Source organism: Lepidochelys olivacea, assembly GCF_965140295.1.
Source record: "Lepidochelys olivacea isolate rLepOli2 genome assembly, chromosome: 4".
NCBI lineage: Eukaryota > Metazoa > Chordata > Testudines > Cheloniidae > Lepidochelys > Lepidochelys olivacea.
In genome coordinates this window covers 143,354,585-143,371,267 of record NC_140414.1, presented here as the reverse complement: position 1 = coordinate 143,371,267, position 16,683 = coordinate 143,354,585, and the positions used below count along the sequence as shown (strand labels likewise).

The following is a 16,683-nucleotide window of genomic DNA, read 5'->3' as shown; positions in this document are numbered from 1 at the left end:
GTGGATCCTTGAAGATATGCAGGAAAATAAGCACTTATCCAGAACTTTAGATTTTCATAGCACTGTAAAAACTAATCCTCAAAACACCCATGAGATAACTGCACATTATCCCCACATTGCAGATGGAGACGTAAGCAGATAAATGAAATGACTTACCAAGGGCAAACAGCAGAGACAAGATTAGAACTCAGAACCTCTAACTAACGATTCTGTGCTCATTCCTTAACACCCTGCTATCCTCTTTCTTCCCTTTAGCCCACTACTTCACCAGAACAAAATTATACTTTGCACTCCTATAGCACCTCCCATTTGAGTTCAAAAGTGCTTTATAGATATTTATGAATTTAGCCGTAACTTCCCTGCAAAAGAGAAGTATGACTATTCTTATTTAGAGACAAGGAAACAGAAGCACAGAGAGGCTGCACATGGCCACATAGGAAGTCTGTATAGTAGTTCGGAATGCAACTCAGACTAACCTGCTCCAAGTCCTGCATTTTATGTGGAGACCCGTCCTTTCCGATTATAGCGGCACTCCATCATATAAGCAAAGACATGATATGGCATGTAGCATCCCACATTGTCATATCTATTGTTTGTTTTCCTAGTCTTATACTTTTGGAATAACATGAGGTTGAGAGGAAATAACTATATATTTGCACTTTTAAAAATTAAAAAATTTTAATTAAAAAAATATTTAAAAAAGTAAAGAGATCTGACTGACCGAAGGAGTAGCTCACAGGACTGGGTCTTATGATTCTACATGGCAGCCAATTAGCCAAGTGTTAGTAGACAAAGGTAGCATGTCTACATGTGCTACCCAGATTGCAAAATTAGAGCACTTTACTGAAAACAGCAAAAGTTAGTATGGTGAAAAGTCATCACACGTTTATCAGAGATATACGTGTATGAAAAGTGCATTTCCAGTGTGCTGTGACGTACATTTCATATTCTGCATGCAAGAAAGGGAACATGGGAGCCTGGCTGGGATCCCCATGAAGTGGGAGGAAGAGCAATGTTATGGTAGCCTGGGTGCCTTTTTCAAAAGTGTACCCTTAACCCTCAGCTATTTCCCCCCTCTCTTAGAATTATAATATACTCCCTCAAACCACTGATGTGGGCCTACAACTTTAAAGTGAGATTAGAGCCATTCTGCTACAGAGGCAGGAGCTTCTTGTAGTTTAGCACTCCAGCAAAGGAGACGGGCTATAATAGCAAGTTTCTGATTTTCAAATTTCCGAACTGATTGGAAAAAAAACATTTCTGCTATACACTATTTTTATGCTTACAAATTCTGGAATCTGAGTTTCTGGAACACAATATGTTCACCTACCATACTTAGTGCATGACTTAAACGGCAGAACCAAGATAGCAACATAGGATAGCTTTTCATCAAAATGCTAATCAATGTGTTTTATTATATACCTCTGCAAACAGAAATCTATATGCTTAACTGAAGGTAAATACTGGATGTGTATGTCTAAGTACATATGTATGTCTAAGTACATCTAAGAGATGCACAAAAGTGGTAAAAAGTCATTTAGAGAACATTCAGTACTGTCATTTGACCTGCCTCTCTTCGTCGTGATGCCCAGCAACTTTGTTTAATCTTCCAAACCACGGCAGCTACCAGGAGCAAAGACAGGAAACAACTGTAGAGGAGAAAACACAAATACTTACTGTCTCCATTCAGAATATATCAGCATTTGAAAGCTATAACAAAATAAAGGTTAGTCCTCTGATGAAAAATGCTATAGCAGTGCAAAGTGCTTTGCAAACATTAAGTCTCATTAGGTTCTATGTCCACTTTACAGAGAGATAAACAGGAGACACAAAAAGGTTATTAAAGTGACTTGCCCCCGGTCACACAGCAAGTCAAACAACAGAGCTGTGATTAGAATCCAGAAATTCTATTAGCAATTTAAGACAATAAGAAGGCAAAAAGTGAATCATAAGGATAATGCCATATAGCAATCTTGAGCAATATTTATTTTAAATGAGAGGTTAGCTCAAAAAAGGAATAATTTAGTATTCAATATGTACATCGGACAAAACTAATATTTTTTCAAGCTTTAAGTGAAATTAACGTTAGCAAATTAAACTTTGTTTGAAAACTAATTCCAATAATCAAAGAGTCCATATCCCAGTGTTACAGATATCATCAGACCTTACTTTCATTAGACTATATTGAATCTCAACAGGGAGGAACAGAGAAAGATGCACAATTTACATTAACTGTTAGCGCTTGCAACAACAAACGTTTGTTTTGCATTTTTCATCTCAGATGACATCTATTTTCCAATATAGCAGAATTTCCAAAAACACTTCCTCACATTTAATCTGAGGCATTCAATTTTGATTTTACTTTGGTCCACTGCAAAATCATATGAAAGTCACTTTTCTACAGTTATATAAGAAAAATTCAGACATAAAAGTTTACTTTATAGCACCTTATTGGCCCTACGCTTAATTGTGATATATTTTATTTATTTTTTCAAGTACAGAAACAACATGCCCCACTCCCAAACCAGGAAGACATTTAGATTAATTTCTTGCCCTCAGGACAAAGAAATGCATACATATACAGTGCTGAGCTGGAGCCGGTTCCCGCCGGTTCCCACCGGTTTGCTAGAACCGGTTGTTAAATTTAGAAGCCCATTTAGAACTGGTTGCCCTGCGAGGGAGAACCGGTTCTAAAAGGGCTTCTAAATTTAACCAGCCAAAAGTGGCGCCTTAGGCGCAGACTCTATGGGTGCTCCAGCCCTGGAGCACCTAAGGGGAAAATCTGGTGAGTGCAGAGCACCCACCGGCAGCTCCCCTCCCCACCCCACCCCACCCCTTGCCCGGCCCCAGCCCACCTCCGCTCTGCCTCCGCCTCGTCCCCTGAACGCGCCGCCCCGCTCTGCTTCTCCACGCAGGAAGCTGGGGCAGGCTGAGAAGCAGGCGGAGGCTTCACACTCAGTCCCAGGGAGGCAGAGAGGAGGTGAGCTGGGGCGGGGGGGAGCGAGGAGGGCCGTCCGCGCCGCAGCAGGTAACCCATGGGGAGGAAGGGGGGGCCACACAGGGGAACCTTCCCCCCCCCGAGCTCACCTCTGCCATCCTCGGCCTGAGCGGGAAGCTGCCGCCTGCTTCTCAGCCCTCCCTGGCTTCCCGCCGAACAGCTGATTCACGGGAAGCCCGGGGCGGAGAAGCAGTGTGGGGCGGTGCGTTCAGGGGAGGAGGAGGAGGAGGAACGGAGGTGAGGTGAGCTGGGGCCGGGTGCGGGGCAGGGAGCTGCCGGTGGGTGTTCTGCACCCACCAAATTTTCCTCATGGGTGCTCCAGCCCCGGAGCACCCAGGGAGTCGGCGCCTAAGGCGTCACTTTTGATGTGATCAGTGGGGGGCGGCCACTCCCCCTGAGCTACGCTCCCCTGCCCCTAGGAGCCAGAGGGACCTGCCAGATGCTTCCTGGGAGCTGCCCCAGGTAAGCACCTCCGGCACTCCCCACCTCACCCCCCGGCAGGTGCCTCTGGCTCTTAGGGATGGGGTGGGCATCCACTACGGTGGACCACGAGACCCTCCTGCCCAGTTCTGGGGGCAGACAGGGGAGGGGGGTGGATGGGACAGGAGTCTGGGAGGAGGGATGTCAAGGAATGCGGGGGGGGGGGTTGGATGGGGCAGGAGTCCCGGGGGTGCGGGGGTGGGCAACGACCCCCTCGTGGGATGAGGAGGGAACCTGTTGTTAAGATTTTGGCATCTCATCACTGCACACATACAACTGTTGATTTATGATTTTATAGCTTCCGTTTCCCCTTTCTTTCAGAAAATAATCTACTGATATATTTAGTGAAGTGTAAGAACAGAATCTGCATTACCCGTAAATGGCATTTCTCCCATGAACAAGGTTAGATTTTGACTAGCTGAATTTTTGCATACATCACACTTGAACAGGCACAAGTAAATGATGGAATAGCAATCTTTTTGAGCTCCAGAGGCTGTCCTGAGGCTGCAGTTAGCTTCCCCAGCATGAATGCCACAACACTTATTGAATGGTTTGGTAAGCTTTTTCCTCCTTAACAAGTTTCCCATTCCCAAAGAACCCTGAAGGCTCTCTGGAGGGCACAGCATCCACTTTATCACAGAGGCCTACCCTCACTAGGACTCCCTGCAAAGAGAAATAAACAAAGGAGCATCCAACCAAAAATGGTGGAACTGAGAAAACATGCTGAATCTTCACTCTTCTATAATGCTGATTATTGTTATATCCTATCCCCAATCCTCCAGTTGTACGCTGGATGTTTAGACTACAGTCCTGGGGGTCAAATATCTTTTATCCTTCCTGTCCACAACACCTAATACAGACACTAAGTAAATAATATCCAAAGGTCTGCATGATATGTCTCAAGACTGTGTCTAGGCCAAAGCAAAGTCTGTATACTAACTGTAGTTTCCTGTCAGGCCATCGGGCTAAAGTTCTGGTTCCAACAGCAACTTTCAGCTGAAAGCAAATATATTGAACTTGGCTTATGGAGAACAGCTACTGTCATAGATTTCCTGATTTTGCCATGACCCTCGATATCACTCATTTCCCAAGGAAAAGAGATCTAGAGTTTTAGACAGTTCAGCAGCTCTTGACTGTCAGGACTTGGCCAGTCCCCTCAGATGGATTTTCTTTGAAGTCCTAACTGATCTTTCAGAAAATTTCTCTTGGAAATGAGGGACATAGTGAAGGACTGTCTACACTGTGTAATGCAGAGCATAATTGGGGAAGCTAACAAGAGCCCCACAAGAATGTAGGTTGGGGCTAGGAGATTATGCCATTCCTTTAATTGCTCACAGCTGTTAAACATTATTAATGGAACCCATATTTAAAAGCTCATTTGTCCAGTTAGAAAAAAACAAAAAACCCAATTGTGAATTAATTGGATGATCACTGTCATACAACAACAATCTCTAGAAGACATGAAACATTTTTTAGAACTGTACATGCCGGTTTTCTCTTTTGCCCTTTTCTATATCACAGCTCCCCTTTTGTTTTCATTTTTGACATCATAGAAGATTAGGTTGGAAGAGACCACAGGAGGTCATCTAGTCCAAACCCCTGCTCAAAGCAGGACTAAGTCCAACTAAACCATCCCAGCCAGGGCTTTGTCAAGCCCGGCCTTAAAAACCTCTAAGGATGGAGATTCCACCACCTCCCTAGGTAACCCATTCCAGTATTCACCATCCTCCCAGTGAAATACTGTTTCCTAATATCCCACCTAGACCTTCCCCACTGCAACTTGAGACCATTGCTTCTTGTTCTGTCATCTGCCACCACTGAGAACAGTCCTCTTTGGAACCCCCCTTCAGGTACTTGAAGGCTGCTATCAAATTCCCCATCACTCTTCTCTTCTGGAGACTAAATAATCCCAGTTCCCTCAGCCTCTCCTTGTAAATCATGTGCCCCAGCCCCTAATCATTTTCATTGCCCTCTGCTGGACTCTCTCCATTTGTCCACATCCCTTCTGTAGTGAGGGAACCAAAACTGGACACAATCCTCCAGGTGTGGCCTCACCAGTGCTGAATAGAGGGGAATAATCACTTCCCTCGATCTGCTGGCAGTGCTCCTACTAATACAGCCCAATATGCCAATATCATAACCAAGACTATTAGAGAAAGGTATAAATAAAAATTTAAAATTAGGACTAGTTATCTGATTTTTCTAAAACATTTTAAATGCTACACTACATTTTGCAGAGGAACAACACTGATAAGCTTTTTGTACTGTCACAAGGAGGCAGCAAATACATGTGAAAGATATAAAGCCAATAAGGAAACACATATTCCCCCCCACTGCACTGCATCTTTCAGCAGCACGCCTAAAGGAGTAAAATGCAGTGTTTACTTGGTACACTAAAGGATGTCATTTAATGGCAAAGCTGCAGGACCAAACTGAAAGCAAGATCTCTTGGGTTTACTCAGAGTAAAATAGTCTGTAATAGGTACCAGCATTATACTGTGATTCGGAGAGGTCTGCTTTCTGCCAACATTCCCGTTTCTTCCACCTGCTCACAAGCAACACCAGAAACACTGAACTAATGGACAGTATTCTCTAGCATTATTAACATGCGTCAGTCATGTGTATACACCACAGAGTCACTGCTCTCGGCACTTCAACACAATGCTGCTGGCTTGCTTTCACACACATGGCCATAATGTTCCGTATTCCACTCTCATTGTGAGCTAAGATCATTCAACAATTTCAAAATGCCCTTATTTCAAACAAACAAAAACCAACTAACTCGCCCTGTGGGACTTACTCCAGCCTCCTTCTGGCCTTAGCTCTGTCAACTCCACTCCCTTCTATCTCTGTTCGTCCAGCACCAGCCTCTTCTGTCCTGCAACACAATCTGGCCACTGCTGGTTTAGGTCTTCTCTTTGCAGCTCCTGCCACCCTGAACAGCACCTCTTCTCCATCTTTTCTCCACCCACCTACATCCCTTAAAGAGGAGCACAGGAGGGATATTCATTCTGCAGTAAAAGCCACAGCGCATTTTGAACGCTATTGAAAAAATAAGGCAAGACTGTATGTTTATCACCGGTACCTGACCCACCAATGCTGCTGTCATAAATATTAAGGGAAGGGTAAACCCCTTTGAAATCCCTCCTGGCCAGGGGAAAGCTCCTCTCACCTGTAAAGAGTTAAGAAGCTAAAAGTAACCTCGCTGGCACCTGACCAAAATGACCAATGAGGAGACAAGATACTTTCAAAAGCTGGGAGGAGGGAGAGAAACAAAGGGTCTCTGTCTGTCTATATGCTGTTTCTGCCGGGGATAGACCAGGAATGGAGTCTTAGAACTTTTACAAAAAGAAAAGGAGTACTTGTGGCACCTTAGAGACTAACAAATTTATTTGAGCATAAGCTTTCTAGCTCACGAAAGCTCATGCTCAAATAAATTGGTTAGTCGCTAAGGTGCCACAAGTACTCCTTTTCTTTTTGCGAATACAGACTAACACGGCTGTTACTCTGAAACCTGTTAGAACTTTTAGTAAGTAATCTAGCTAGGTACGTGTTAGATTATGATTTCTTTAAATGGCTGAGAAAAGAATTGTGCTGAATAGAATAACTATTTCTGTCTATCTTTTTTGTAACTTAAGGTTTGCCTAGAAGGATTCTCTATGTTTTGAATCTAATTACCCTGTAAGGTATCTACCATCCTGATTTTACAGAGGTGATTTCTTTACTTCTATTTACTTCTATTTCTATTAAAAGTCTTCTTGTAAGAAAACTGAATGCTTTTTTCATTGTTCTCAGATCCAAGGGTTTGGGTCTGTGGTCACCTATGCAAATTGGTGAGGCTTTTTATCCAACATTTCCCTGGAAATGGGGGGGTGCAAGTGTTGGGAGGATTGTTCATTGTTCTTAAGATCCAAGGCTCTGGGTCTGTAGTCACCCAGGCAAATTGGTGAGGCTTTTTACCAAACCTTGTCTAGGAAGTGGGGTGCAAGGTTTTGGGAAGTATTTTGGGGGGAAAGACGTTTCCAAACAGCTCTTCCCCAGTAACCAGTATTTGTTTGGTGGTGGTAGCGGCCAATCCAAGGACAAAGGGTGGAATATTTTGTACCTTGGGGAAGTTTTGACCTAAGCTGGTAAAGATAAGCTTAGGAGGTTGTTCATGCAGGTCCCCACATCTGTACCCTAGCGTTCAGAGAGGGGAAGGAACCTTGACAGCTGCCCACTCTGAGAACGCTGAAAATAATGATGTTGAACCCAGTTTAAAACTAGTTCAATTTTTCAAATTGAGGAGAGCAAAAGAGAAAATTGAGGCAATAGCTAAGTGTAAGACAATGACAGGTTTCAGAGTAGCAGCCGTGTTAGTCTGTATTCGCAAAAAGAAAAGGAGTACTTGTGGCACCTTAGAGACTAACCAATTTATTTGAGCATAAGCTTTCGTGAGCTACAGCTCACTTCATCGGATGCATAAAGTGGAAAGTACAGTGAGAAGATTTTATATACACACAGACCATGAAAAAATATACATTGTAAGGAGAGTGTCTGTTTGTTTGTTTGTTTCAGGGAAGCCTGGCTGTTTAAAAATAGCCAGAGCGCCGCGAACCAGCTGAGCGGCGGCGAACCAGCTGAGCAGCAGGGAACAGCAGAGCAGCACACAGCAGGAGTTTGCCTGGGAGTTCGCCTGGGGTGCGCCCAGTGAGGCTTACATCTTGCCAGCTTCTCTGAGGAAGCTCATAGTAGGAAGGTGATATGGGGGGGGGGGGGGGTTCAGCTATTGTGACCTGCCATGTTTGTCTTTCTTCCACAGGACAGAAGCAACTTTGTCTGTACAAAGTGCAAGCTAGTATCCATATTGGAACAGAAGATCGAAAGTGTGGAGCAGCAGATGTCGACCCTGCGTTGCATACGAGAATCTGAGGATTTTCTGGACAAAAGTCAGGATATGCTTCTACGGGCACAAAGCTCTAAAGATTTAGAGCAGGTTGCACAGCGGAGCCAAAAGGCCAGTGAAGAAGCTTGGCAACATGTGACCTCCAGAAGAAGAAGAGGGAATGTCCAGGTACCAGCAACACAGACACAGGTAAGTAACAGTTTTCATGTTCTCTCCACAGGTACCACTGCGGAGAGTGGACCAGATGATACGTCTGGGGGGAGAAAGCAGAAGGAGACTCCGCTGGTTGGAAGGCTTGAGATGCGCTGTCCTGAGGTTGGGGGTTCCATGACCACCACTCCCAAGAGGAGGCGGCGGGTGGTGGTGGTTGGGGACTCTCTCCTCAGGGGGACTGAGTCATCTATCTGCCACCCTGACCGGGAAAACAGAGAAGTCTGCTGCTTGCCAGGTACTAAGGTTTGTGATGTGACGGAGAGACTGCCGAGACTCATCAAGCCCTCGGATCTCTACCCCTTCCTGCTTCTCCACGTGGGCACCAATGATACTGCCAAGAATGACCTTGTGTGGATCGCTGCGGACTACGTGGCTCTGGGAAGAAGGATAAAAGGAGTTTGAGGCACAAGTGGTGTTCTCGTCCATCCTCCCCGTGGAAGGAAAAGGCCGGGGTAGGGACAGTCGAATCTTGGAAGTCAACGAATGGCTACGCAGGTGGTGTCGCAGAGAAGGCTTTGGATTCTTTGACCATGGGATGGTGTTCCATGAAGGAGGAGTGCTGGGCAGAGACGGGCTCCACCTAACGAAGAGAGGGAAGAGCATCTTTACGAGCAGGCTGGCTAACCTAGTGAGGAGGGCTTTAAATTAGGTTCACCGGGGGAAGGAGACCAAAGTCCTGAGGTAAGTGGGCAAGCGGGATACCGGGAGGAAGCACAGGCAGGAATGTCTGTGAGGGGAGGGCTCCTACCTCATACTGAGAATGAGGGGCGATCAGCAGGTTATCTCAGGTGCCTATATACAAATGCACAAAGCCTTGGAAACAAGCAGGGTGAACTGGAGGTCCTAGTGATGTCAAGGAATTATGACGTGATTGGAATAACAGAGACTTGGTGGGATAACTCACATGACTGGAGTACTGTCATGGATGGTTATAAACTGTTCAGGAAGGACAGGCAGGGCAGAAAAGGTGAGAGAGTAGCACTGTATGTAAGGGAGCAGTATGACTGCTCAGAGCTCCGGTATGAAACTGCAGAAAAACCTGAGTATCTCTGGATTAAGTTTAGAAGTGTGAGCAACAAGAGTGATGTAGTGGTGGGAGTCTGCTATAGACCACCGGATCAGGGGGATGAGGTGGATGAGGCTTTCTTCCGGCAACTCGCAGAAGCTACTAGATTGCACGACCTGGTTCTCATGGGCGACTTTAATCATCCTGATATCTGCTGGGAGAGCACTACAGCGGTGCATAGACAATCCAGGAAGTTTTTGGAAAGCGTAGGGGACAATTTCCTGGTGCAAGTGCTGGAGGAGCCAACTAGGGGGGAGCTTTTCTTGACCTGCTGCTCACAAACTGGGAAGAATTAGTAGGGGAAGCAAAAGTGGATGGGAATCTGGGAGGCAGTGACCATGAGTTGGTTGAGTTCAGGATCCTGACACAGGGATGAAAGGTAAGTAGCAGAATATGGACCCTGGACTTCAGGAAAGCAGACTTCGACTCCCTCAGGGAACTGATGGGTAGGATCCCCTGGGGGAGTAACATGAGGGGGAAAGGAGTCCAGGAGAGCTGGCTGTATTTCAAGGAATCCCTATTGAGGTTACAGGGACAAACCATCCCGATGTGTCGAAAGAATAGTAAATATGGCAGGAGACCAGCTTGGCTTAACGGTGAAATCCTTGCGGATCTTAAACATAAAAAAGAAGCTTACAAGAAGAGGAAGATTGGACAGATGACCAGGGAAGAGTATATTACTCAGGCATGTAGGAATGAAATCAGGAGGGCCAAATCACACCTGGAGCTGCAGCTAGCAAGAGATGTTAAGAGTAACAAGAAGGGTTTCTTCAGCTATGTTGGCAACAAGAAGAAAGTCAAGGAAAGTGTGGGCCCCTTACTGAACGAGGGAGGCAACCTAGTGACAGAGGATGTGGAAAAAGCTAATGTACTCAATGCTTTCTTTGCCTCTGTCTTCACGAACAAGGTCAGCTCCCAGACTGCTGCGCTGGGCAACACAGCATGGGGAGTAGGTGGCCAGCCCTCTGTGGAGAAAGAGGTGGTTAGGGACTATTTAGAAAAGCTGGACGTGCACAAGTCCATGGGGCCGGATGCGTTGCATCCGAGAGTGCTAAAAGAATTGGCGGATGTGATTGCAGAGCCATTGGCCACTATCTTTGAAAACTCGTGGCGAACGGGGGAAGTCCCGGATGACTGGAAAAAGGCTAATGTAGTGCCAATCTTTAAAAAAGGGAAGAAGGAGGATGCTGGGAACTACAGGCCAGTCACCTCAGTCCCCGGAAAAATCATGGAGCAGGTCCTCAAGGAATCTATCCTGAAACACTTACACGAGAGGAAAGTGATTAGGAACAGTCAGTATGGATTCACTAAGGGAAGGTCATGCCTGACTAATCTAATCGCCTTCTATGATGAGATTACTGGTTCTGTGGATGAAGGGAAAGCAGTGGATGTATTGTGTCTTGACTTTAGCAAAGCTTTCGACACCGTCTCCCACAGTATTCTTGTCAGCAAGTTAAGGAAGTATGGGCTGGATGAATGCACTACAAGGTGGGTAGAAAGTTGGCTAGATTGTCGGACTCAACGGGTAGTGATCAATGGCTCTGTCATAAATATAAAGGGAAGGGTAAACCCCTTTAAAATCCCTCCTGGCCAGGGAAAAGCTCCTCTCACCTGTAAAGGGTTAAGAAGCTAAACGTAACCTCGCTGGCACCTGACCAAAATGACCAATGAGGAGACAAGATACTTTCAAAAGCTGGGAGGAGGGAGAGAAACAAAGGGTCTGTGTGTCTGTCTATATGTTGTTTCTGCCGGGGATAGACCAGGAATGGAGTCTTAGAACTTTTAGTAAGTCATCTAGCTAGGTATGTGTTAGATTATGATTTCTTTAAATGGCTGAGAAAAGAACTGTGCTGAATAGAATAACTATTTCTGTCTGTGTATCTTTTTTGTAACTTAAGGTTTTGCCTAGAGGGATTCTCTATGTTTTGAATCTAATTACCCTGTAAGGTATCTACCATCCTGATTTTACAGGGGGGATTTCTTTATTTCTATTTACTTCTACTTCTATTAAAAGTCTTCTTGTAAGAAAACTGAATGCTTTTTCATTGTTCTCAGATCCAAGAGTTTGGGTCTGCAAATTGGTGAGGCTTTTTATCCAACATTTCCCTGGAAAGGGGGGGTGCAAGTGTTGGGAGGATTGTTCATTGTTCTTAAGATCCAAGGCTCTGGGTCTGTAGTCACCCAGGCAAATTGGTGACGCTTTTTACCAAACCTTGTCCAGGAAGTGGGGTGCAAGGTTTTGGGAAGTATTTTGGGGGGAAAGACGTTTCCAAACAGCTCTTCCACAGTAACCAGTATTTGTTTGGTGGTGGTAGCAGCCAATCCAAGGACAAAGAGTGGAATATTTTGTACCTTGGGGAAGTTTTGACCTAAGCTGGTAAAGATAAGCTTAGGAGGTTTTTCATGCAGGTCCCCACATCTGCACCCTAGAGTTCAGAGTGGGGGAGGAACCTTGACAGGATCCATGTCTAGTTGGCAGGCGGTATCAAGCGGAGTGCCCCAAGGGTCGGTCCTGGGGCCGGTTTTGTTCAATATCTTCATAAATGATCTGGAGGATGGTGTGGATTGCACTCTCAAGAAATTTGCGGATGATACTAAACTAGGAGGAGTGGTAGATATGGTGGCAGGTAGGGACAGGATACAGAGGGACCTAGACAAATTGGAGGATTGGGCCAAAAGAAATCTGATGAGGTTCAACAAGGATAAGTGCAGAGTCCTGCACTTAGGATGGAAAAATCCAATGCACCGCTACAGACTAGGGACCGAATGGCTAGGCAGCAGTTCTGCGGAAAAGGACCTAAGGGTGACAGTGGATGAGAAGCTGGATATGAGTCAGCAGTGTGCCCTTGTTGCCAAGAAGGCCAATGGCATTTTGGGATGTATAAGTAGGGGCATAGCGAGCAGATCGAGGGACGTGATCGTTCCCCTCTATTCGACATTGGTGAGGCCTCATGTCAAGTTGCAGTGGGGGAGGTTTAGATTGGATATTAGGAAAAACTTTTTCACTAAGAGGGTGGTGAAACACTGGAATGCGTTACCTAGGGAGGTGGTAGAATCTCCTTCCTTAGAGGTTTTTAAGGTCAGGCTTGACAAAGCCCTGGCTGGGATGATTTAACTGGGAATTGGTCCTGCTTTGAGCAGGGGTTTGGACTAGATGACCTTCTGGGGTCCCTTCCAACCCTGATATTCTATGATTCTATGATTCATCTGGAGTACTGTGTCCAGTTTTGGGCCACACTACAAGAAGGATGTGGATAAACTGGAGAGAGTCCAGCGAAGGGCAACAAAAATGATTAGGGGTCTGGAACACATGAGTTATGAGGAGAGGCTGAGGGAACTGGGATTGTTTAGTCTGCAGAAGAGAAGAATGAGGGGGGATTTGATAGCTGCTTTCAACTACCTGAGGATGGTTCTAGACTATTCTCAGTGGTAGAAGAGGACAGGACAAGGAGTAATGGTCTCAAGTTGCAGTGGGGGAGGTTTAGGTTGGATATTAGGAAAAAAAATTTCACTAGGATGGTGGTGAAACACTGGAATGCGTTACCTAGGGAGGTGGTGGAATCTCCTTCCTTAGAAGTTTTTAAAGTCAGGCTTGACAAAGCTCTGGCTGGGATGATTTAATTGGGGATTGGTCCTGCTTTGAGCAGGGGTTTGAACTAGATGACCTCCTGAGGTCCCTTCCAACCCTGACATTCTATGATCACTTAAGATGAGCTATTACCAGCAGGAGAGTGGGTGGGGGGAGAGAAAACCTTTTGAAGTAATAATCAAGGTGGGCCATTTGCAGCATATTTCCAGGAGTTAACAAGAACATCTGAGGAACAGTGGGGGAGGGGGGGGGAATAAACAAGGGGAAATAGTTTCACTTAGTATAATGACTCAACCACTCCCAGTCTCTATTCAAGCCTAAGTTAATTGTATCCAATTTGCAAATTAATTCCAATTCAGCAGTCTCTCGTTGGAGTCTGTTTTCCAAGTTTTTTTGTTGAAGGATAGTCACTTTGAGATCAGAAATCTAGTGACTAGAGAGATTGAAGTGTTCTCCGACTGATTTATGAATGTTATAATTCTTAACATCTGATTTGTGTCCATTTATTCTTTTACGTAGAGACTGCCCAGTTTGCCCAATGTACATGGCAGAGGGGCACTGCTGGCACATGATGGCATATATCACATTGGTAGATGTGCAGGTGAACAGGACTCTGATAGTGTGGCTGATGTGATTAGGCCCTATGATGGTGTCCCCTGAATAGATATGTGGACACAGTTGGCAACGGGCTTTGTTGCAAGGATAAGTTCCTGGGTTAGTGGTTCTGTTCTGTGGTGTGTGGTTGCTGGTGAGTATTTGCTTCAGGTTGGGGGGCTGTCTGTAGGCAAGGACTGGCCTGTCTCCCAAGATTTGTGAGAGTGATGGGTCGTCCTTCACGATAGGTTGTAGATCCTTGATAATGCGTTGGAGAGGTTTTAGTTGGGAGCTGAAGGTGATGGCTAGTGGTGTTCTGTTATTTTCTTTGTTGGGCCTGTCCTGCAGTAGCTGACTTCTGGGTACTCTTCTGGCTCTGTCAATCTGTTTCTTCACTTCAGCAGGTGAGTATTGTAGTTGTAAGAAGGCTTGATAGAGATCTTGTAGGTGTTTGTCTCTGTCTGAGGGGTTGGAGCAAATGCGGTTGTATCGTAGAGCTTGGCTGTAGACAATGGATTGTGTGGTGTGGTCTGGGTGAAAGCTGGAGGCATGTAGGTAGGAATAGCGGTCAGTAGGTTTCCGGTATAGGGTGGTGTTTATGCGACCTTTGCTTATTAGCACTGTAGTGTCCAGGAAGTCCATCTCTTGTGTGGACTGGTCCAGGCTGAGGTTGATGGTGGGATGGAAATTGTTGAAATTATGGTGGAATTCCTCAAGGGCTTCTTTTCCATGGGTCCAGATGATGAAGATGTCATCAATATAACGCAAGTAGAGTAGGGGCATTAGGGGATGACAGCTGAGGAAGCGTTGTTCTAAGTCAGCCATAAAAATGTTGGCACACTGTGGGGCCATGCGGGTATAAAATCTCCTCACTGTACTTTCCACTTTATGCATCCGATGAAATGAGCTGTAGCTCACGAAAGCTTATGCTCAAATAAATTGGTTAGTCTCTAAGGTGCCACAAGTACTCCTTTCCTTTCCTTTTTGTAAGAGGATGGTAACTGAGCTACTGAAAGACAAGCACTTGGGGTTTTTTTTTAGCCTCTATGGGGTGAAAAGTAAGACCCATGCTCAGGACTAGATCCTAGCACATTTAATTGCTAATCTATTTTTAACTCTTATCTACAGCAACAACAGAAAAAAAAATCGTCATACTTTATATTAAGGGTACATTTATAGTTTATAAAGGGTTAATAAATGATTAATATATGTTATAAGGATATTACATGAGTTGTGCGTGTTAGACGCTTATAGGCACAGCAGAAGAAGGCGTTACAGAAGGTTATAAGTAACTTATTGACTCCTAGACTCAATTTGATTAACCATTTAAGTGTCTATAATTTATTAACTTCTTATAATCCATAAGTGTATCCTTAAAATAAATTCTGACTAAAACCTCAAACATCCCAGCTGCCTCTCCACCTCTTTCGCTGACCTCCTTTCTGACAGTTTCCTTGCACTCTTAAGTGTCCTTAAAATTCTTATAACTAGTAAGTTTTCATTTTTACTTGACGCTGGAGAGGAAGACACTGTAAGAGGAATCCTGACAACGAGAGGAGAAAATCCAGCTGGCACATTAAGGCCCAAATGACTGAACCACCCTACGATATTTATCAACATTAGAATGGCTAGTAAAAATGACAGTTTTAAATCTCAAAATATACTGCAGCTTTGGCTCTAATATGCCTTAGTGTGTGAAAGTCAATTTGTAATTTCTGAAAGGAGCAAGATGATTACTAGAAAAACATTTCAAATTATTCTGATGAAGTGGAAACTATTTAAGTGCTATCTGAAAGTAACTTTTAATGTGTGGAGAGTTATAGGTCACATTTTAGCTGTTCCAGGCATTAAAATCCAATCAAGATAGAACCAATACATGAAGCCTGAGTGGTTGACTGTATAATGATACTAGGCTAAACAGACTGGTTAAACAGCTTCTTTAGTAATGTGTGCATTGACACTGCACAGCTGCTATTTGTTTAACTGCTACCTGATGCTAATAGCAAAGGAGGGAAGGACCTAATTTACAGATTAATGAACTTTCCTTATTGTGGAAGACACCATAAGGGTTTAACAAACCATCACCCACTTCATCTTGAACATTTACCATTATAACAGAGTTACAGTCTGGTACACTCTTGAATTTTATCATTCTCAGCAGGATGACCGAATCAAAAATACCTTTTGGGTAGGAAATTGTTTCATCTTCTTTGACCTCGCTCAGAAAACACACTGGCCATTTGAACTTTGAAAAGGGTAGTTAAACCTACTTGCAAAGTCCCCCTAGTAAAATGAGAACGATCCTGCAATATCTAGGAAAGGTACCAACCTTATTTATAGTTAATGACTGAAATAGATTTACGTGAGTGGCAGCACACAGGAGAAGCAGCCACGAAAAGCCTGCCCCTTTATTCACAGCCTGAGCAGAATGTCCTATTTCCAGTGCTGCTGCTCTTCTGCCCATGATACCAGAGAGTAGACTGGTATCCTTCCCCACATACAAGGATTTTCCCCAGGAAAAATATCAGTCCTAGCTAAATATTTATAAAATATTACTATAAATTTATCCTTCTTTCATCTAGTGTCTTGTCTTTCCATCTCAAATTTCTCCCATTACATGCAAGATCAATACATGCTACATCCATCATTGGCAATTTTAAAATCAAGATTGGATGTTTGACTTGAAGATCTGCTCTCGGAATTTATTTTAGGGAATTTCTCTGGAGGTCAGACTAGAAAAATCACAATGGTTCTTTCTAGCCTTGGAATCTGTGAAAACCTGAAACGCTGCCACTTCCAGAATGGACACAGCATCTGTTAGTGCACAGCAGCTCTATCCAATTTAAAGAAGTGAAGAT

At 44.5% G+C, this 16,683-nt stretch overlaps 1 protein-coding gene across 2 annotated transcripts in view; it reads right to left on the bottom strand.

Moving 5' to 3' along the window:
- The window catches only part of ATRN (attractin), a gene marked incomplete at its 5' end in the record, with an annotated part of 267,247 nt that overhangs the window by 51,180 nt on the left and 199,384 nt on the right, over positions 1-16,683 (bottom strand). For both annotated transcript variants that reach the window (XM_084626766.1, XM_084626767.1), the window contains one exon: positions 1,571-1,649. In XM_084626766.1, coding sequence (XP_084482892.1) covers positions 1,571-1,649 — 79 coding nt within the window. The remainder of the gene's footprint in view (positions 1-1,570; positions 1,650-16,683) is intronic.